Here is a 22,963-nt window from a genome sequence, read left to right as displayed (position 1 = left end):
CGCACGATCGAATAAAATATTTGCAATACATTGCAAATGGATGATTTAATAGTGACACAACCGTTCGCGGAGAGACGCGGTCGCGAGTAAAACGCGTCAGCGAGAGGCGTAAATTCTCGCTACGATTCGGATAATGGACGCCGCGAACTAGTCGTTCCCCTGTTTCGATTAAGACAACAGAAGTGAATTAACATTGAATTTAACACTGAATTAACACTGAATTAACACTGAATTTAACACTGAATTAACAGAGTTAACATAAACTTGTATACTTGACAATATTTAAAAATAATATAACGAACACGTCACAAATTATTTAACGATTATACAATTAATTTGTTGGACTTTATAATATTTCTTGACATATTCGTTAGACTAAGCGACTTTAATTTTACTCGTCTCGATCTCACGACGCACAACGTTTGAATCCTCAAATGATACTGATTGCCCTTCGATCTTCTTTGTTTCTCTCGGAGACGACCCCCACTATGCTCGGGTCACGCCATCGTTCGCGCCTATGATCACGTATGCCACCTTGTTGTGTATATGAAATAACAGACCGAAGGCGAATCGACGTTTCTAGAACTATGTCCTTGTCGCTACATTGTATATATTTCGCCCGTCCTATAAGACGATCTGTCTGCGGCACCGTAGTACTACGAGCGACGGTTAGAGACACGGCCACGGTAAGCCTCGTGGCGTAACAATTAAGTTTTTCGTTTTCTGCTTGGTGAAGAATGAATAGCGAACGATAAATGGACTTTAAGGGAAGCTGCTTTATTATTTTGAAAGTAAAGTACGTGTTGTGTATAAGTGGATGTAAAAAATGGTCATTTAACACTTCGACTGCCACGTTGGTCATATATGACCAGCCATGGTTTCTCCTGTGACGTCATGGTGTTCATTGGTATAAGAATACGACTGTGGTGTATCAGTTGAGGAGAAATACTTATTGAAAAGATTCTTTCTTCAGATGTAAGGTAAAAATGTTCTGATTTTATGTTTCAATTCTAGCCGAATAATATTTCCTATACAAATTAAGTTCTAGTTGTCAGTAATCTCAGAGATTTAAACGACACACATATTTCAATTTTACCAATATTTATTGTCATCGTATTTTTTCCATTCATATTTATTTTTAAGATTTGAAATAAATTGTATTTTTTTTTATTAACGCGTAAAAACAGTTTGCAGCAAAGATATTGATTTTTTTTCGAAGGTATTTCTTCTTTCGTATCAAATATTTGTATGTCGTTAACAAATAAAGAAAAATACGATAGAGCTTCTCTATCGTCGATAGTAGGCACTGAAATACTATTTCAATAAAAGTTTCTTTGAAAATGTAGCAGCCATATGTTCCAGTAACATTTTGCCAAAAATAAAAGATAGTCTTTGCCATTCGAAATTTTATATTTATAAAAATTGAGCAAAAATTGTAGGTTCTTTCGTTGGATTTTTTGGCTTCACTGATGAAAACCGTATTACGTGGCAGGTATCTTTCATCTACCTACCATTTGTAACTATAAATACACGTCTATCGATAATAATCTTTGTCGATTGCGAGTGCCAATCAAAATGAAAGTTTTCGAGAATAGACATGTATACACATATAGCTGAGAACGTCTTTTGAATGTTTTCGGCATTCGTTTTATTATCTTCATTCATATTGATCGATCCAAAAATATTTCGCTCTCTTACATTATTCGCTTAAACCGTAATTAATCTTTCAAATATTTTATTCAACTAAATAAACACTTCCTCATTCTCGAATTGTAGATTGGAAATAATATTTATTACAAAGACTTTCGACTATGTTTCAACGATAATCAACAACTTTTCTATCGTTAAATATAATCGTCATTAAATATAAAATAATCGATTATCGATAATTACGATTAATAGCAACGATTAATGAATAAATAAATAAATTTGTTGAACCAAGCCTCTGTAAAATTGCGTCTCTATGTAGCCACTGAATACGAGTCACGCGTATCAAATGTTATTTCAACGTACGAATTCAGATGGGGCCACGTGATTCATAATTCGAAATCGGCAGGCACGATTTTTTTCCACAGGCAATTTACGCGGTACAATAGGACTCTGTTCGCCGTTTCCACGTGTTGGTCTCGCCATCGAGATTTGTGCATGGTTACACAACCGCGTCTGGTATTTGTAGCGTGAACGATCCAATAAAATGGTACGTTTAGTAGCCCGTTGGGCCGATAAAACCGAGCCGGGACGATCCGTGGCATCAATTTTTTAAGATCGTTCCCTGAGAAAATTTCGTTTCGCTTCGCGGTATCGGTTTCTTCCGCGCAAAACCACATATACACCGTCCCAATCGAATTCATACACGGGAAAGTACGTCAGTTTTCTTCGTGTAACATTGCGGGATGAAATGGCTGGCTGGTGTATCGATACACCGGTCGAACAATGACGTCTCCGCTTTTGCCTTTGAAATATTTATCGTAACCACCCTCTGTGGGAAACATCACGTGCCATTTTTACGTTATTGACCTGCGAGCTTCTGCGAATACGTCGTTCCCTCCTGTTTTTTTCTCAGCTTTCTTACGATATCCCCACGATTTTTGGATAAGATGTCTCGTGAGAGATTGCGCAACTGTAAAAAGGCCGGGTTCTCGTAAGCTAGCTTGTTATACAGCTGTACAGTGACCGAAAGGTCGGCCAAAGTAGGAATAGTTTTTCTAGACAGCCGAGAATCGATAGAACGTCGTTTTCTCGGTTGATAGTTCGATTTATTCGCGATTGATGGTGGAAGATAAAATGTGCGCCGTCGAGTTGGAATAACAGTGAAGCAACACGGAAGAATCCTTATAACGTGGAAAATCTTTTCCACTTAGTCACTGAATGGCGAAATCACGTTGCAGCTTGTTCCGTCGATTTCGGACGACCGTTTTGTTACTTGTAAAATGGAAGCTTTTCTCCGTTTATTTGAATATTTTTCTCGTCCAACTAAGTGTCCTAGTGATTAATTTTAGAGAAGCCTCGTCGGCAATTTTACACAGAAAAATGTGGAAATCGTCGAGGAGGGGTTAACCTTTCGATCTCAACAGTTCGGACGACGACTAAATATTCAAATTCTGTTAATTTCTAAGTCTGTATAACGAATATTTCCGTTCACGACGATCGGGTCTCTCCCTAAGCCCGCTCGGGGGGTAGCAACGTTCTCGCTCGAAACAGCCAAGTTTTTTCGTCTAATTTGTAAATTAAACAGCATCCGCGGAAAACACTGATTTGCATAATCACCGAAATCACCGCACCGACTTGCCCCTTTATTCCGTCCCTCGTAACGTCTGGCGTTTTTCAGCGGCGGTCGACACGTTTTCTGAATCAGAGACCGTACGTGTGCAGCCACTTGCTAGAAAGAGTAATTGAAAGCGGCGGGAAGTCAAGGGGAGGAGAGGGCAGCTTTTTTCCCTGATACACGTGGCGAATCCGTTAAATTGATAAAGTTTTGCAAGAACTTTTATAATACCAGGCTGTTGAAGAATGTTCAAGTATATACGAGCTGGCAATTTATGTTCTTCCATGTGGCAAGGCGGCCGCCTTCGAACCTCGAGAAGCGGTGGTTAGGCGAGGCAAGGTAAGATGGCGACCTGTATGCCCCGCAGCTTTGACCATCTCAAGTTTCTCGCGTCTATGCGGGTAGGTGCGGGCTGTTTATCACACTTTCGAGGAGCATAACCGTCGTAAAATCGTCCCGCGATCTACATTACAAAAGATCCGGAGCTGCCGTTGGTTTGGCAGTGTGTGTAACCGAGTTCCTGTCGAGGCCCGCCTTTCGTTTCCTTCCTTCCTTCCTTCCTTCCTGGCTGTCTGGCCGCCCGCTTTCCCAACTTTGCAATTGTAATCAACGATAACGATTCCGGCAGCTCGTTTCGTTATTCGCGCGGAATAATTCCCGCGAAATGCAAAACGGCCATTCGAACGTTTCTATTTAAGAGATTACCTTTGAGCCTGGCTCCGACAATTTTGTTGACTGTTTTTCGACGCTTTGGTCCCTCCAACCCCCCGTCGCACCATCGTATTTGTGGCGTCACAGCGAACGTCGAAGCCTCGGTTTAGATCTTTGCTGTGTTATTTAGCGTGCGGCGCGTTTCCATAGTCACGATCGCGAATTAATTAATTTTCCGGCGGATTAGTGCGATTTTATGAACAACGCGCGACATTATCGGTGAGAATAATGGAACAGTTAAAATTAATATTCGCCAATAGCACGGCAGCACTTTTAATTTGTCTAAATTATACAACTACCGGGTGAAACATTTATTTGAAACGAACGTTCGCTGTAACGTACAGATGTAAATTCAGTGTCGTGTATTACAAAGACATTTATATATGAATTCTATTTATTAGATGGCAAACGTAGATCACAGGTATAATCTAAATTAATTTTCCTGAGAAAACAAGTTGCCGAGCAAATTATTATATTTCAGATTGTATAGAAGAAGAAAGAAACGCGCGCCAAGTAATTGAATTGCCGAACCGAAATTGAATGAAGCAGATCTTTCGATATTACAGTTGTTTTAATTAACGAGGTTACTCGAATTATACGCGTATTTTATTATTAGAAAAATATTTCACTCTGTGATCGCTGTTCGAGGTAGTGGAAAAACAATTCAGACAAGTACGAGGTCATTGCCATTTTCGAAGATCGTAGCAAAAGAAACGATTCCACAATTTCATCGTACCTCGAGAATTCCAATTTTGACGAACCACTCTCTATCGCTGCTCATTTTACTTGCGTGCACGTAATAACGTTGGTATTGTTTCAAATCAAAGGCGAATATATAATTCGTTTAAATTTCAATCGTAAATCCAACGTATTTTATATAATTCGACGTATGTATGAAAACAGGTGCAATAATTCTTATCAATTTATACATGTTATGTACATGTCAAAGTATAGATGTAACGAGGAAACTTTGAAGTTTAATCTAAAAGTAGAAGGAAACTTCTTTGAATCTAAATCGATTCGAATATGTACTTTGGAAGAATGTCGTGGAAAGAAATCAAAGAATTTGATATATAAAGTTGAGAAGGGAGGAGGAATTTATGGGCAAGTTGAATAGCTTAATTTGATTAAAGCAGTCTTCAAACACGCGGGAGATGCGGGTACGTGTTCAAATCCGATTCTCCCTCGATAATCTCTCTTTTCTCGCAGCGAAAACGAATTTAAGGAACGTGTTCGTTGTGTAAACCAAGCAAAATACGAATTTGCAGTTTCCTAGTGTTTCACCGCCGTGGATATCCAAGAATAAAAGTTGAATAAAACGCGCGAGAAGAATAAGAGCGAAGTATGTAGGCAAAAAAGAGTCCGCAGTTGTTTTATCAATTCGCGTGAGAGAGTGTTTCGTTCGTGGGATTCGATTTCTCTATCGTCGTCCTTAATTAATTCCTTCGCAATTTTTTGCAAATAAACTCTGCCTTTCATACATTTTTCTCGACCTTCTCAGTTATTACGTCGCGCGAATATCCTCTGGCTGATTAATCAATCGTACGTTTCCCGTTTCGGCCAACAATTTCGATGGTTTCACACGAGGTTGGCAAATATGCTGATACTCGTAAAGACGAATGAACTTCGTCGAAGAAGAGATACTATACGAACGGTACGGATGAATCAAGATAGTAGTACTCGTGAAACACGAACGAGCGGCAAAGACACATATAGGATAGAGTAAAAATTCGTAGTGACGTCGCTTTTTACTTTCCCCGAAATATTAGAAGCAGCTGGCGAAGATGTATGCCTACGTACTGTTACACACACGCGTGTATCGACTTGGCCGGAGTAAGCCGGAAATATTGCATGTGAACCCAACTGCGCCAAGTTTGGAAGTGAAATACGCCAGGTTACATTAAAACCTTGCTGCGGATATGGATGCAAGTTTTGAGCATTTGACACTGGGGACGGCGTGTCGAGGTGTACACGGCCACGTCGAACTCGCGTGTACGTATACACACGATATACTTTATCCCTTGTACACTCGGAAGGATCGATAAGTGCGCGTGTATCGACATACCACGGGCACAAACGCGAGTATTCCGTTGTTTTCGAAACTCTTGGCATACTTCTCGTTGGCAGGGGTTCGTAAATCCGTCAGACCGTTTCCCGAGGAGTTTTCGAAAAACGTCGGGAAGAATATGTCTGCCGGTATCCGTTTCTCTACCTACCTCTACTGTTGCTATCGATGCTATCTAACTCGTTTCAGCGAATTCCAAAAGTTTCACGTCGATTTCGTTCGACGTCCGTCCCCGACGACGACGACGACGACGACGTCATCCTCCTCCTAGTGGCCGTACGTATCAGCCATTGCCCTATGTATGTAAGCGTATGTGTGTGTCCGTGCTCGTCGCCTCTGTTCCGGGATTCAACGGGTGTGAACCCGGCATACCGACGACTTTACCTCCCTCTGAAAATGAGTCATTCCTTTCCCGACACGACGACGTCCGCGCCGACAGGAATGCGGAATATATCGTTGATCAGATAGGTGAAATGGAGTTTCACGTTGACGAGGAACACAGAAATGCGGCGTGATTTCTGTGATTTCGAGTCGGTGCACCCGGGGATCGTTCTACGGAGCGATTTGCGTTCGAAAGCCGTTTCGAGAAGCAGCGCTGGCCGAGGAAGCACGCGGTCCCTTTATTCCTTCCAAACCCAGCTCGGATCGCACGACAATAAATGTTCGTTCCGTTATGGGGCAGCCAGTAAAAATCGTGCGACGAACTGTAACTTATCGCCGCGCCGTTCCACCCATCAATTTGCATAATTTCGAATCCCTCGATTTTGTTGGTTTGCTTGCTTTGCAATTAATATAACATCGTAGATCGTATTGTTCGCTCGTTTACGTTATTAACTCTGCCGAATACTTTGTAAAAATTCTTTTATCTAAATGATATCGTAGAAAACACTGTACTTTGCGTACAAATTTTGTCATATTGCGCGCATTTTCCGTAATTTCGCACTTTTTAATTTCCTATAAACGCGTAAAAGTTCAATCTACTCGTAACAGTTATATCTCGTTACAATGCTAACGAAATGTTCAAAAGGTTATACGACACGCGCTATACTCACCATTTTTATACCATTTTTATAGCGACTGTTCAAATATCTCCACGAGTCTCTGTAGCGAATTTGGTTTTTTATTATACACAAGACCGAAACAATTGGAAAAATAATACAAACTGTAAACATTATTGCGGAAAAAATATCTCACTCCGTGTTTACACGCAAACTCCATCGGCTTTTTTCTTTCAAACAGTTGCAAGTGCATTAGCAATTCCATTGGTGCAACTAGGAATCGTACTTTGAAACTGTAGGCGAGGCAATAAAAGTACAGAGGAAAGAAAACTCTTTCAGAGGTGCAGGGGACAATTTCGTTCGTTTTTGCAGAAATCCGTCCACCGACCAGATTTCCCGCCGACGGAAATTCACTGGCTTGAGTGGCGTCAATTTACCGAAACACGAGGAGACCGGGTTCGTTTGAAAAATTGATTCGTCCGACAGCCGGCTGCTGTTGCTTTGAAGTGGCGCGCGTCACGCGCGAACGCGGCTTGCTTATTTTAACGGCTTTCGATTTTAAAACGCTAGACACCTGGTATCTTAGAAATAGTAGAAGATTCGTTTATGAATGGCTGCTGAGCGCGTAACCGGCAAGTCCGACCTTTTCATGGACGATATCCAGCTTTGAAGTTTCCCAGAAGGATATCCTACCATAGCAATTAAAGCGAAACTTTTTATCGTTAGCGGGGCTCGTTTCGGAAAGGAACGACTTGCGCTCAAACGAAGAACTTTGGTGCCGCAGATTCTCCTTTCTGCCATTGTGAATGGCTCGAAATCCGTTTGTTCGCGTTTCAATTACGCGATAATAGGAATCCTGTCTACTTGCCGGAACTTGCCGAACAATACGCTGCTCACACATGAGCGATAGAGACAGATGGTGGTGTCAGTGTTAACATGGCAAACTTGTCTCTTAAAATTAACAGGCACCCGATATGTGTATGTAGAGAGGGTAGGAATCATCAGGCTCGAGACATCAAGCTTTTCGTCTGTACGTCGTAGTAGCGGTGTTTTGAATAATTGGAAGATAATAATGGCAACTGTGTTCCGCGTTTGTAGTTTCCCCTTTGAATTTCGTACTTTTAGTCATGGGATATGCTGGCTTCGTTTCGTGGAAAAAACCCTAGAGCACCCTGTATATGCACGAATGATAATATTCTTCGTTCAAACACTTTATGTTACTTTAATAGCTATATAGATAATATAAACATGAATATTACTTTAACGTTAGAACTACCGATAGTTAACACGAAGCTATTTCTACCGAAACAAGTCAAGATGACTGATCTTTAAAAAATACGTAATAATAGAATACTTTTATATTTATTGATTTATTACTTTCTTACAGAAGCAATTCCATGTTACGTAGTATATTCTTGTAGTATTATTAATCCATCTGGGACCACGATCCCTAAACGAGGGTTGACACGTTTATAAAATTGTAGAACCGGTCACTTTGACTGGTGTGGCGTTGCTAGTGTTAGCACCTAGCGATCTAGCGATCGATCCGGAATTTTCCTGATAACTGATATCGCCATGTCGAACGACAGGCAGTAAAAATGTTAAAAACGCGTGGCAAGTTGTAGAAAACGAGGAATCTGGCTAATTGGGGTTCGATAAACAGATTGCAGGACCCTTTTACGCTTCGACAGGCACCAGTCATTTTGATTGGTGTTGGTTTAAGTAGCCTCGATACAAATTTATTTTCACTTTGAATACATAAAAAACAAGATAAAATTCATCATATTGTTCTTTTAGTTATCGTTGAGAAAGTCGTTACGTCGTTGTTGGAAGAAAACTATAACACGCAGTAGGAATTTTAAAATAAAATCGTAAAACCAATCAATTTGACTGGTGTGGTAGTTCCAGCGTTGATACAGATATAATATTTCCTCTCGATATACATATATACTTCTTGGGAGTATAATTTATAGCGTAATTTAGTTTAAACTAGTTTAGTTTCATATTTCTCCGCGTATATATAACGGATAGAGAGTATTTTCCTTTCTCGACTGAAAGTGGTATGCGTATCTGAAATTTGTTTGCCTGAAATATGACAATATTTCTCTAAGAATCGCACCTCCATACTTATCGACTACCGTGTCTGCTTTACGTGGCGAATATCGCATACTCTTCCCTTTTATCCAATTTCAAGCGTTTCTTCCGAAAATGGAGAAAGTTGAAATATCCAAGTACTAAGTGTTTTACAATTGCTCGATTCTCGGATTCGCTAGCGATTGGAAAAGTAAAACCATTTCCCTCCAACTTGCGGACAGACGTGCGTGCGTATAATTTTTTTAGCAAACTCGAAGTTAAATGTCCGACTAGATCGGAGTTGTTAAATGAGAGGATAAAAATATATTTGATTGATTGGCGATTATAATTTCTATGGCAAATAAAATTTATATCTTCGAACTATAAATCAACTCGTACAGCTGAAATAAACCTAACACGAGGTTTCCAACGTTTAATGAACAAACAAGCTAAATTTTGATCTCTTTTATTTTACACCAAGGTATGAAATCTACAATTTTAATCTCCATTGTTCGACAAATTCAATTTCAGTTGTTGAGACTCTAGAAGCCTCATCCATTTCATTGCAATTATTAATATAATTCAATCATAGAACAGAAAACTTGGTTTATAACGCACAAAGAACACAGCTCGGTGGCGTATTGTATGCACATTTGAGATAATTTCTAAATGTTCGAATGCTTATGGTCGACCAACATCCACAACCTTCCCCCTTTTCCCTATTTCCGTTCGACTTGTTCCTATCTGCTGTCTGCAACTCTAAACACTGCAATCTTCGAATGCTTTCCTCCAAACAGGAAGAAAGTTTCGGTATGAAAACGCTTCCGCAGTCAGGCAGAAATATTCGCGATGCGGCAAACTTGTAACCTCTTGTACTTTAATTCCATCCGAATTTTTCGCATCCTCTTTTAAATTCGACTGGCCGTGTTATCGTCTATCCTATAGTTTCCCCTCTCTTCTTACTTGCCCTGACCACCGCAGTGGATGGTCCGACGAAAGAACGAATTTTTGAGTATCACGGAGGCGAGTATCGCTTCTCCTCTGGCGAATCTGTTCTCCAGGCGAAAGACAAACACACTTTGCGATCCATTTGTTCCGCAGGCCGGGCATTCCAGCCGTGTACGCTGCAATCTGAACCTCGGCTGTGGATGATGAACGGCCGCACGAGGAGAGACACATTGCCATCACGATAGAATGCTCAACGGAAATTGAAATTTTGACGGGACATAGGCGCGCGGCAGAAAGGACCGGACCCACTGTGGCACAGACGCCGCGAACGCGTATAAGACCGTACGTCATGCGCCGACGTTACGTCTCGAACACGTCCCGTACCAATAACTTATTCTCAATGATGCGTATCGTCTATCTTTAACCGAGCACATCGAACCGATTTATGGTACTGACAATATCTGAATTTACTAGACGCGAAAGGGACGAGCGAAGGGAGCGCGGTTGCAGCGACACAGAGGTAGCTAGGGAAAAGATAAAACGAACGTGCGAAAGGGAGGTGGAAGCGGAGAAATGTGTATGTAGCGTGGCGAGGGAAAAAAAAGAGAGAAGAAAGGAAAAAAAGAAAAATGAAGAAACGGAGGACGATGTGGAAATAGGAAGAGAAATAGCGGATGGAAAAGGAGTAATGACGCAGGGAAAGAATTTGGCAGAAATGAGTAAAAGTAAAATAAGGGGAAGTTCCCTTTATTCCTCTTGAGAAAAGTCGAGAGCCAAAAAAAAAAAAGAGAGAAGAAGGAGAGATCTATGAAACGTATAAAAAGGCACGGAGGGAAAGAGAGCGTAAATAATAGAAGGGATATCGAGGGGAAAAGATAAAATAAAAAAATCCTAGGAATTTTTCGAATCTTACGCTAAATGGTAATTGAACATACTTATACCTAGTATGTTACCTAGAGGTCGAATTTCGTTCAGTTATTAAAAAATATTTCTAGCTCGTTATATATCTCGCTATCGTTGCGCTATAAATCCTCACCTAGCCCTCTGTAAGATGGTTTTCCCTGCACATTCAAATCGTTCGGATAAAATGAACGAAGGAATCGTTCCCGGTTTATTTCTCCTGATATTGGACATTCCTCTTTAAAAACTTAAAGCGATAGCTTCATCGTAGACAAACTACAACGGTAACGTTGAAAGTATTCCAGTGGATTAAATTCACACGTAACTTCCGCGACAAAAAAAAAAAAAAGATAACTCCAGAAATTTAATGTTTCCACAATTTGTACGTAATAACTTTCGGCTCGCAAAGATCTCTATTACGTAATACAATTTATCATTAAGAAAAGCAGAAAGAGGAAAATAACACACTTTCTCAGCTTCTTTCCCCCTTCAGCTTAATCGAATCGTCGCGGCGTGTAAATCAAGTATTATAGATAGAAGGAACGTTTCGACTTGTTCCGCTTTCGTAGTTTTATAAACGTCGATTTAAACGCGTCGAAGCACCAAGCACTTTTTCTAATGAAACGCTCCTTGATCGTTCTCCTGACGATCGACGAGATTCATTCGTGACCTAGTGATGTAACCGACATCATCGTATCGCCTCTCGATAAATTTAATATTATCGTTGTTTGCGGAACGTGTTCGATCAAACGAATACAAATGACAGTTATTATGGAGCACGATTTCGCGTTAATATTATCATAAAACTGAATTCGCTACACGAATGAGTGACCTATGACGTATCGATAGAATGCACTCGCACGTTTCACATAAAACGCGTTTGTTTATTAGGAGTTTGAATAACATCGGACAAATCACTATTTCGTCCGAAATAAATTGCAAATGCGAATTATTTTATCAACAAGGTTATCGCCAGAATTGCGCGTACTAAGTTTCAGGGCGTTACGGAGAAAATGTAAATCGTGAAACTTCTTTGGGCAAAATTTATCGCGTCTGTGGAAGCATAACTTCGTTAATTCTAATTTCGTTAATTCTAATTTAAAGGCAGACGTCAAAGTTACAAGTTTTATCAAGAATTCGGTCATTTCGTACGCGACGACTTGACAAGAAGAAAGAACGAACGTGCTACTTACTTTCTATGAAGGAATACACAGCTTTGAAACCTCGTGATTGGCGAGATGATGTGATGCCATTAAATTCCAAGGAGAGCCGTGGTCCGTTACTCATGATAGGCCGTGCTGCCTTTCCACTGCAAAACGAATCTATCTTCTCCTTCTTCCTGTCTATGTGCACGTACGCCACTAACGAATCTACGCCCTCGCATCTGAAATTTACAACAAACGCAACGTTAAAAATTGCACTAAAAAGTGTACTAATTTTAGCGACAGTTCCCCTTATTTGACGTTTCGTTCGTGAAATTTCGTACTGGTAAAAAGTATCTCGACGTTTGACGTAGACAAATTTTGTAAATGTATCACGCGCGTTGTATACAACTCGTTAAAACTACTCTTTATTTTTCAACATACTGTTTAACAATATATTGATACTATATCATTTTGTTAATTAATGCTATATAGGATATGATATCTTTGAAATATTAATTACCGTTTGTTCGTTTATCAGTACCGTAACGAGACACGCACATAATAATTATATCGATAGAATTTGAAAGCACAGTGATGGAATTATTATTCGACTTCTTAAAGAGCAAACAACGAATAATAGTTGCTCGTTGTTGTTCTATCCACGAAAATACGCTCATCGTCGATAGTATGATTACATTGGATTATTATTATTAGTAAATGACTGTAGCTCGCGATACATCATCAGGGTAATAGTGTCAACATTCATTATCATCGATTAACGTAATTGGGTAAATTGTGTATGAGACAGGACGATGATACGAGACAGCGCAGGCTACGCAAAATAGTTCTTGTTTAGTTTTCGCAGAGTGGGGGCAACATATGCGCAAATTAGCATCGTAAAATTGCGACAAACAAAGGTTGCAAATTGGATTCGCAAATGTTATCGACGACATCCGTGAAAAACTTAATTTATGGTATATTTTCTATTTTCCTTGATTGTTGCATACGACATATTTTCTGTTTCCCGTTTACTACTTTAATTTGTCCTATTGATCACAGGAATTTACTTTCGAAATATTTGCATACGTTGAACGTTGCATCGAACGAGTAGGAAATAAAAAGCAGCGATAATTAAAATCTTTTTTGCGATACCTAATGATGTTAATAAGACAAATTATACGTACAACTTGTCTGAATGTATCTAATTAAAACCATTTTTCTCGATTCTTTTTATCGATAGGTAAACGTAAATTGCATTCGTTAATTGTGAGAAAAGATACCAGCGTTTCATTGGTATCATGGTCGTTTCGATCCTTCGTTTTCATACGTGAAAATTATATTGCCTCGATAATTAATGTTATTAATAAACAAGAACACGACTTCGGCCAATATAGAAATACGTCTGCATACGAACAACCCGTCACTGTTGTTTTTAACATTACAAATTCTTACACCTGTATTATGTCTACGTGTGTTATTACTATCTTGCTATCTAATTCCAGCTTAGAGGATCTGAAATTTTAATTAGATCTCGGATTTTCATCAGCACATTGTAAACTCGTGTACACCGGATTCGAACAGATCTGATCAGTAATGGGTTTTAGGACTTGTGGCAACGGCTTCCCCAAAATTAGGAACATGCACAGCCATCCTAAATTGCGTGCTCGTACACTCCACGTAATACCAGTTTGCGGAAAGCATTTAGGAATTAAGAAAGCTTCCACTTTGCTTCCTTTGTCTTCGCGCGAAATACCTTTCGGCAAGTTTTAGCGGAGACTGCGAAACTTTTCTTTCTACATGACGATTATCACTGAAAACGTGCGTGAATTTAGCCAGAGAAACTGCACATCTTAATTACAATGTGTTTGGAATTCATTAGGATATACTTGTTTAGATTTCAAACAGTATCTACGGCATTAAACAGCTTTCAATGGTTTGTATATCTATGTACCGATGCGTCGCATTGACGTTTTACTATGCAAATCATAAATCAAATTGATGTTGTCTCCCTAAATGTGTTAAGTGCAATCCGAGTTCGTAGGTATTTGGATGCTTACGGACAATTAAATAAATGTGACAAATTGTTAACAGATTGCGAATGTTCGTGCATTTATGGGATGCTTAGAGGCGCAGCAATACACAGAGTGCACACGCTACACAAAAATGATGAAACATTCGATGTAGCATTCATCGCGATATCCGTCCAATCGTTAGGGACCTATTTATTGGAAACTAATCTATATCCAAAATATAGCCAATATTCGAAATACAATATTCTCTTCGATATCTCGTGATATTTGGAACAAAGCAAATACCAATTTCGAAGGAAATTTAAATGAAAATCTCCGCAATAAAAATCAAACTTTCTCTCCTTTCTGACAGACGTATCGTTGTTTAGCAAAATCTAACCAGTTCGTAAATCTGTCTCTCTGCTCACATCGTCGTCGCTGATGATCAGCGGTTAGATGAGTTTAGCGTGACGTTCAAACCTATGTACTATATATTTAAAAAGGAAGAAGAAAAGAAAAGAAAGAAAATAGTTACGTTCGTAACACTATAAATTTACAGAAACATCCGCAGTCTGTTTGTCACGTTAAATTTTAAACGAAATCCATTTAACTATCTGAACTGTGTGATCATCGAGGCACCGAGAACAGAACCAATCTGTTACCGTTTAATTAATAAAGTTGGACCTTTCGTACGTTTGGAATACGGTTACCGTGTGCCAGGAAACTGCCGATTTCGAAGAGAAATACTCACACCTTCGCGTCGAAACAACCGTAAACCGGTGTAATATTTTAAAGTACTCGGCTTGAGCGCCGTATACAAATTGCTTTTCGATACGTTGCCGAAACAGGCCAGTGGCGTTGTTCGATCGATCTTTTTCATATGTATTGGCAGTGCCACGTTTTGCTTTCCTCGCATTCGCATAAATGCAGAGTCTATCGTAAAACGCTGGACATCGCTTTAGGGGACTGGCAACACAAACACGGTAAAACGATACAAATAAACGGATATTCTAGTTCGATTTATTTCTACGTTACCGTTGCTCTCTAGAGTATTGTTAATTAAACAATGTCGAGTAATGAATTCTATTTAGCTAGCTGATACTGTTTCCCGGCAACGTTATACACACTGATATTTACACGAAAATTCTTCCCATCTATGTGCTTGCATATCATTGCAATATAATCTTTATACTTGAGATACGTTTCTAGCGAAAAAGTGGATATAGCCCAATCTCTATGAAGACACATCTACAAGACTATAATTTTGCTCATACCCTTTTGATATTTACAATTATCCTATAAAGTATTTCGTCACACGTATGATCGTTCTTCGAATGCGAAAAGACCTGGCAAAAGATGCGTCCTATTTATTGTCTCCGCAATAAGTTTTCCTATCTCGATCTCAACAACTATCTTTCAATGAAACACGCAATAGTGGCTGACGAAGGTACATCGAACATATCTGTAGATACCTTTTTTGAATATATTACGCTCCATTGAAAACTTCTACCCCATGGTTTCATTCCGTTTCATCTTCGTCGAATGGAAGATTTGCATTACGCTTTCGTTCGATCGCATAAACTTCTTGAAAACATCGATTGCTGCATTGCCATCGGAACAGAGTATCGATAAAAATGATTTCGTAACGAAAATCAATTTTAACAGACGAATTTATAAATCTACGTCAATTAACCTTCGTCTCGTATCTTCGACGTTTTAAATCTGAAGATTCTCGAATCATCTCTCTTCGACATTCCACGTAAACTAACTGTCAACTTAACTTAATCACACTATCCAAACATTTGCACGATAGTTCGCTGGATTTGCAATAATCAAGCGACGCGCTGACGAAAATCACGTCGCCGACACATCGGCTGTTTAATATTAATTTATCGTCGAACATCGTCGGTGAATTCGTTAAACGGAGCGACCGAACGAGCAACGAAACGGGTACAGCTAGTATTTGAGTCATATTCTGAGAAGTCACTAAACTTTCGCATGCCGCCCGGATCGCTGAACCGACTATAATAAGTATGAATGTTGCGCAATGCCCTGTGCCCTGGCAAAAACGACGATACAAAAGATATATAACTTCTTTTAGAGAGTAACGGTGGATTTATCATGCCGTTAGGAGCAACGTATTCAAAGATATATATCGCCTAGCTGCAAGTATCTCTGTGTTTTTCTCTCTTTTAACGATACGATTTATATGCACGAAGTGAATGTCAGGGGTGCATTAATAACGAACGTTAAATTAAAGACGAAGAATCGAAGTAATTTCACTACAAGCTAATCGTTTCGTTTTCTTCTCTTTTTCGTTGTTTCATCAGTTACGCCTCGCGAATATTAGGATACTGGTTTGTTTCGGTTGTGATTGATCAGAGATTATGGTAATATCGAATATACGACTTGAAATGAGATAAGAATTTTTCAGATACAATCTTTCCTAAGGGATAATGTATCGTCGATTTCTTCTCTGCGTATCGAGAAACAATTATTTACTCGCGATCGGTTGCAATTGTAATCTAACGGCCTGAGAATTCAAGGTGAAAATTCGCCATTCGATAATAGCACTCGGATAAAATTCTGGGCAAAAGATCACGCGCTCGAGAAATTCCAGTACGTCCGTTTTAACGAAGAAGCAACACGATCGATAAGTATCTGCTGTAAATTACAGCGAACCTTCGATGCTCCAAATTGTTCGTATCTCCGAGTCACGCGTTAATGTATATCCACGAAAGTCTGTAACTTAAAAGATACAGCGCTGTGTAGAAAGCGAACGGGAGGAAAACGTAGAATGAAATTGTCTGTTCGTTGAATTATCCGATGCTTTGTTTTTCTTTTTTTGTTTAATAAAATCTGACTCTTTAATTTCAACAAAGACCACTGACGATAACAATCGTTTCGCATTATATCTAGCGACCGTGTATGATTGTTTGAGATAAATTTAGAGGCAAAAATTAGACTAAAGGGTTGCATTTGAAGTATTTGAAGTTTTATATTTTGTACATTTGTAATAATTTGGAATTATGCAAATACTTATGGATGGTACTAATAAAGTCGCTGCTATTTGGATCCCGATAATTGTTAAGAGTAAAGTCATGGCATATTTGAATTACGATAATCATAACGAATGAAATCATTGCTATTTGAATTACGACGAATACAAAGAGTAAAACTATTGTGCTATTTGAATCACCACGATTACAGAGAATAAAACCGTTGCCATTTGAATTACGATGATTCTAAGGAATAAAGCCGTTGCTATTTGAATTACGATAACTGTTAAGAATAAAGTCATGGTATATTTGAATTCCGATAATTATAATGAAAAAAATTATTGCTTTATGAATTACAACGAATACAAAGAATAAAACCATTGTACTATTTGAATCAGCACGAACACAGAGGATAAAACCATCGCCATTTGAATTATAATGATTTTAAGGAATAAAGCCGTTGCTATTTGAATTACGATGATTTTAAGGAATAAAGCCGTTGCAATTTGAATTGCGATAACTGTTAAGAATAAAGTCATGGTATATTTGAATTCTGATAATTATAATGAATGAAACCATTGCTTTTTGAATTACGACAAATACAAAGAATAAAACCATCGCCATTTGAATTACGATGATTTTAAGGAATAAAGCCGTTGCAATTTGAATTGCGATAACTGTTAAGAATAGTCATGGTATATTTGAATTCCGATAATTAGAATGAACGAAACCATTGCTATTTAAATTACAACGATTACAGAGAATAAAATCATTGCCATTTGAAGTACGATGATTTTAAGGTATAAAACCGTTGCTATTTGAATTGCGATAACTGTTAAAAATAAAGTCATGGTATATTTGAATTCCGATAATTATAATGAAAAAAACCATTGCTATTTAAATTACAACGATTGCAGAGAATAAAATCATTGCCATTTGAATTACGATGATTCTAATGAATGGAACCGTTGCTATTTGAATTGCGGTGATTATAAAGAACAAAGATTCTGAGTTCTACTATTACTATACATTTTGTGAAAAATAAGCACGCCTGAAAGATAGTACGTACGCGGAAGCAATGTTTTCTATTCTTTCTTTCTTTCTATTTGGCCGAATCGTTTCTCGTTCGCTTATTCATACTGATCCACGATTCTCCGGCACGCAGGGCGGCTCGCACGTCAGCAGCGCGTGGCGTAAAACATATTCAATGGGGAAACTTTTCATTTCCACCGACAAAAGGAAGCCTCACCTGAGGGACCACCTTGTATTTCCATTCGCTACTGATTTCACGTCCCGTTAGAAGTCAAGATGTATTTTTCCTAGCACGATGGCCACGTGCACGCAGTCCAACGCAACGCACAGCACGTCTACTGTCCAATTTCATATTCAACGCCCCCGACATTACCACCTTAACTTCAGGCAATAACTCGGTCCAGGCCTGACACTCTTCAATCGCGATTTTCGTTTTCGTCCTGGACCCGCTACGATCCTAAAATTCCACCGTTCCTCCCTTCCTTCCGACTAACCACATTTCCTCGGACCCCGTTCCCTCATTACCCCCTTTTTTTTCCCCACTTCCTGTTCACCATCTTCTCTGCTCCCTGTTCGTCGTGCGTTTTTTCGCCACGAGAAATATCGCGCTCTTGATACCGGACGTTCTTTCAAGGCTCTCCCGTTCAAGAACTTAGTTTGAAAATTAATGGAGAGATTTTTTCGGCCGTAAGTGTAGCGCAGCGAACATCGTGGACGAAATAAACGGAAGTTTCGAGGCTGTGTGAAACGCCGAAGGTCGGACAGAGCGGGGTTATTTGTTTTTGAAGTTGAAACTTCGCAGTTCAGATTGTGCTCGTGCGAGAAAAAAAAAAAATACCCTCTGCATATCAGAGTTTTTGGAAAACATAGCCTACTTTGAAACAGACGAAGTTTACAACCGCATTGCGGATAATTATTGACTCGCCCTTGGTACGTATGTATTTATAGTAATATTTATATTGATATACACTTGTGTGTACCAGGAAGCTTCTCTTACTCCGATACTATCGTTGTGAAATCTCCAGCAAAGACGATACCGATACTGATTGGAGATGATGTCGATATCGATACCTTCGTTTGTTTTAAATTGTCCGCTTCGTTTCGCTCCACTGCGAGATCTTCCCTGTATTACAAGCGAATCTTATGTATTACTCGGCATTAGGATCCCTGACAGTGGACAAGTCTGATTTATACTCGGAGTCTTCCATAGCTTGTTTTCAAGTATCGTTATTTAGCGCGACAGTTCGATTTCCACAAGTGTTATATTTCCTACTGTCAAAAACCATTTTATTAATAACGTGCTCTTTTTCTTCGTTCCCTTGTTCACGTATAACACGGCTACGTTTCTCTATTTCTACACCATTGCTATACTATACTATACTATATACTATACTATAATAAATGCAATGTACATATATAGTATAGTGTAGTATATTATATATATTTCGGAGATGGAAGGACACTGGAGTCTCCCCGTTGGAACTGTGGGAAAATCCCGTAACATTGTAATCTAGATTCTACCATAACCGTAATTAAACAATTGTCCTTCAATCCGATTGTATTTGTTCGAGATTTGCGATAGTGGGATTGGGCTCGAGGTGACACAACCGGTCGCCGAACGTAGCCACGGTCACGGGATGGACGTTTTGCCTCGGAGGTGTCAATATAATGGGACACACGTTGTATTAATAATCAAACTCCAAGCAGAAACTGCCTAGCAACGGCGATTGGAACTTTCTCGATGCTTCTAACCAGTATATAACAAACGAACGCAATCGTAAGCAGAGGAAAATGTTCATCAGTCTATCATTCGTGCGATCGCCTTGGAAAGTTACACATCGAGCAGTATATACCGAGCGTCCCAGCAAACGTATTTGTGCTTCAAAGTATTCTACGTTTAGTAAAGTGTTATCCCGTTGACCGTGGATTCGTTATCGAACCTGGAATCATTGTCACTAGCGTCTCGAGTATCTAATTACCACGGTTACTTGTCGATATCTGTAACAATTATATTCGCACTAGTCAATATCTTCTCTATTGCATAACGTCAAAGTCTAACCATAACGGAGATTCGTTTCACGCCCTTAACCCCAACCCTAATCATAACGCCAGCCCGACATATATATATGTCGAATTATTATTAGAATTTTGTGTCGAATCATCATTTGAATTGTGGACGCGTATCAATTCTTCATTTGGATTTGCCATTGTTTAACTTAAATAAACTATATTACACTTAGATTGTATAACACGAATAGATATAACTTTTACAAGGTTTAACAATAAATAAGTTTAACGGACGCTTTTAACAATATTCTTGGGTTCAAACGAATCCACGGTCGACGGGAAACCCTTTGTACGATAGATTATATTTTCTCTGAGTCGCAAAATAACGTTAGCTGTGTCGCTCGGTAACTTTTGGATTCACTCCCCGATATCAGTAAGCTCTCCAAGGACATCGCAATAAAAGACTGACTGGATCTCATTTGTCAATTACATATTGATTAGGAATATCAACAAAATTCCAGGCGCTGTTGCCAGGCAGTCCTGCATAGAGCCGACATTGCTCCTGGCCGGGGCTTGTTCGTTAATACAGCGTGTCCCTCAATATCGGTACTTCTTCCGTCAAGTTAAAACGTTCATCCCGTGACCGTGACTACGTTCAGCGACCAGTTGCGTCACCTCGAGCCCAAGTATTCCAAAAGAAATGCTCGATGTCTCTACATCTGCGACATATATATTGATTAAGTGCAAGTATATTAAATTTCATATCGTTTGGTACTACTTTTATCGCTACAAACGTTTAGTATACGATGAAGATGAAACGTGGAACCTGTAAAGAAAGACGTTTCGTTGGAAAATAAAGTCAGGTAAGTAGAAATATTTTTTATAGCCACTGTTTACTACGTCTCATAAGTACAGCAAATCCATATCCGGACCAATATTATTCGAATACTCTAATATCCGAACGTTCCATTATACCATGGCAACGTTTTTCTTTCAATATATGCTCGCGGGTCGTGTTAGAGGCACATCATTTCCGTTTCCCGGCCTTACAATCTGACACTTTACGGGTCAGCATTACGGATGAAATGCGGAATTTTTTAGCGGCGAAGTAGTCGCACGAATGGACCGATATAAAGAATATTATTGCGTGTGCATTCGTGTAACGTTATGTGCTCGGCCGGTCGTGTGTAGCGATATGAATGTATTTGGAATGAATGCATCTAGCGAACGTTGGGGCGCGTGTGACGCTCGAGGAAAATTTCGACCAATCCACTCGGATGATTGGAAGGAAACTGGCCAGGAAAATCAGATGTCGGTTGCGGCGGCCTCCCCACCGTTTCTATTCACTGCATTTGAATGCCTGGCCACGCTGTGTGCATACCGGAATACGTATAATGTGAAACAAGGATATTGCAGATTTATTTCTACCGAAAACTTTTCCTTACGTGTGTTTTTCTTTTCGATAAATCTCTCATGCGAGCATTCTTCGACGTTACGATTTTGTTTTATATAATTTTATCGAGTATGAAGTGACAAGTAACGGAGAAGTATGGCGATACACCACCGTTCTTAAGCGTCGCAACATCTGTAAATCACACGTAAGATGCGATAATTGAGTCAGATTACTGCGAAGTAAAACCATTAGTCGATTCAAATTGTGCGTTCATGCGAGGCAACGATTTAGAATACGTAGAAATAATTTGTACAAGTTCTTTGCGTGAGTTGGACGAAAATAATGTTGATGACGATAAGGTCCGCGAGTGAGTGTTTCACGGACGTACCATGCCATTGATTTATCGCCTTAATGTAGCAATTTGTAAAGTACCTACGATAGTAATTCGAAAGTAATTCGAAAGTAATATCGAGCTTTAGCAAACCGCTGTTCCGCGAATGCAACAATGAAATTCAGTCGAATTTTTAACAAATCCTGCACCGTGCCACGACGTTAATTCTAGAAATATTCCACGAGAGTTATTGGAAGTTGGGTAATAAATAACAGGCATGTATACAGTTGTAATCTCGGTCTCTGGTCTTCTTTTTTAAACAACTGAGGTATTTCTCTGATAAAAATCCTTTCTTATCGAACGCGCGGATTTTAATCAATGACCTGTCACGCAATCCTGCTACCTGTGATTTTATGTAAAAGCACACAACGAAAATATATCGCAGCATTTTTCCACAGGGAAGACTCGCGTCTGAGTATATCAATATTGACAATTCATTAAATATGCGGTCTTTGTTTCAGTGTATGGTTTTATCATCCGTACCTTGGTTTAATGGATATTATCACAAACTGCGTACTTTTCTCGCAGCTCGTTTTTGTCCGTTAAATAATAGGAGATGGGAAACGGAATGGTTTCACGGTTAAAAATTATTTATTTTTAATGCAAATACTATCCGCGATATTTTGCATTTGGTTTATAAAGTCAATTTATCTTGTTGATTATTCACAGCGATAAAAGAAGATATTTCAAGGTTCAGGCATATGGAACAAATATTTAACTCTTCGACGTTGTAATAAAATAACGAAGAACTCATGACGAATGATATAGAAAAAGATACCTAAAGGTAAACACTTTGAATATTTTATGAGAAATAAATATCATCGTACGTAACGTAATTGTTAACGTTTGTTTTCAATAAGAGGTGCACTGTACTGAATGCGATGCAGAGAGAATTACGTGCGAAATCAGACATTTCCAAACGACAAAATGTAAGATATTTTGTATTCTGCTCGGTAAGGCTGTAAGTATCTGAACTTTTAGATTCGTTCTTCTTGTCAACATATGTTTGTAACAATTTCCCGAAATA

At 39.1% G+C, this 22,963-nt stretch overlaps 2 protein-coding genes across 2 annotated transcripts in view; one reads left to right on the top strand and one right to left on the bottom strand.

Annotated features, from left to right (window-relative positions):
* LOC122575476 (suppressor of lurcher protein 1) overlaps positions 1 to 22,963 on the bottom strand; it is a 299,608-nt gene that overhangs the window by 34,069 nt on the left and 242,576 nt on the right. Inside the window, exon 6 of the mRNA XM_043744480.1 lies at positions 12,154 to 12,344. Within this exon, the coding sequence (XP_043600415.1) occupies positions 12,154 to 12,344 (191 nt within the window). The remainder of the gene's footprint in view (positions 1 to 12,153; positions 12,345 to 22,963) is intronic.
* LOC122575508 overlaps positions 683 to 22,963 on the top strand; it is a 116,642-nt gene continuing 94,361 nt past the window's right edge. The window contains exon 1 of the mRNA XM_043744539.1: positions 683 to 980. The gene's annotated coding sequence lies outside the window, so the exon portion shown is untranslated. The remainder of the gene's footprint in view (positions 981 to 22,963) is intronic.

The sequence above is a fragment of the Bombus pyrosoma genome, linkage group LG15 (genome assembly GCF_014825855.1).
Source record: "Bombus pyrosoma isolate SC7728 linkage group LG15, ASM1482585v1, whole genome shotgun sequence".
Taxonomy (NCBI): Eukaryota; Metazoa; Arthropoda; class Insecta; order Hymenoptera; family Apidae; genus Bombus; species Bombus pyrosoma.
The sequence above is the reverse complement of the archived record's forward strand: the minus strand, read 5'-3'. Positions and strand labels throughout refer to the sequence as shown.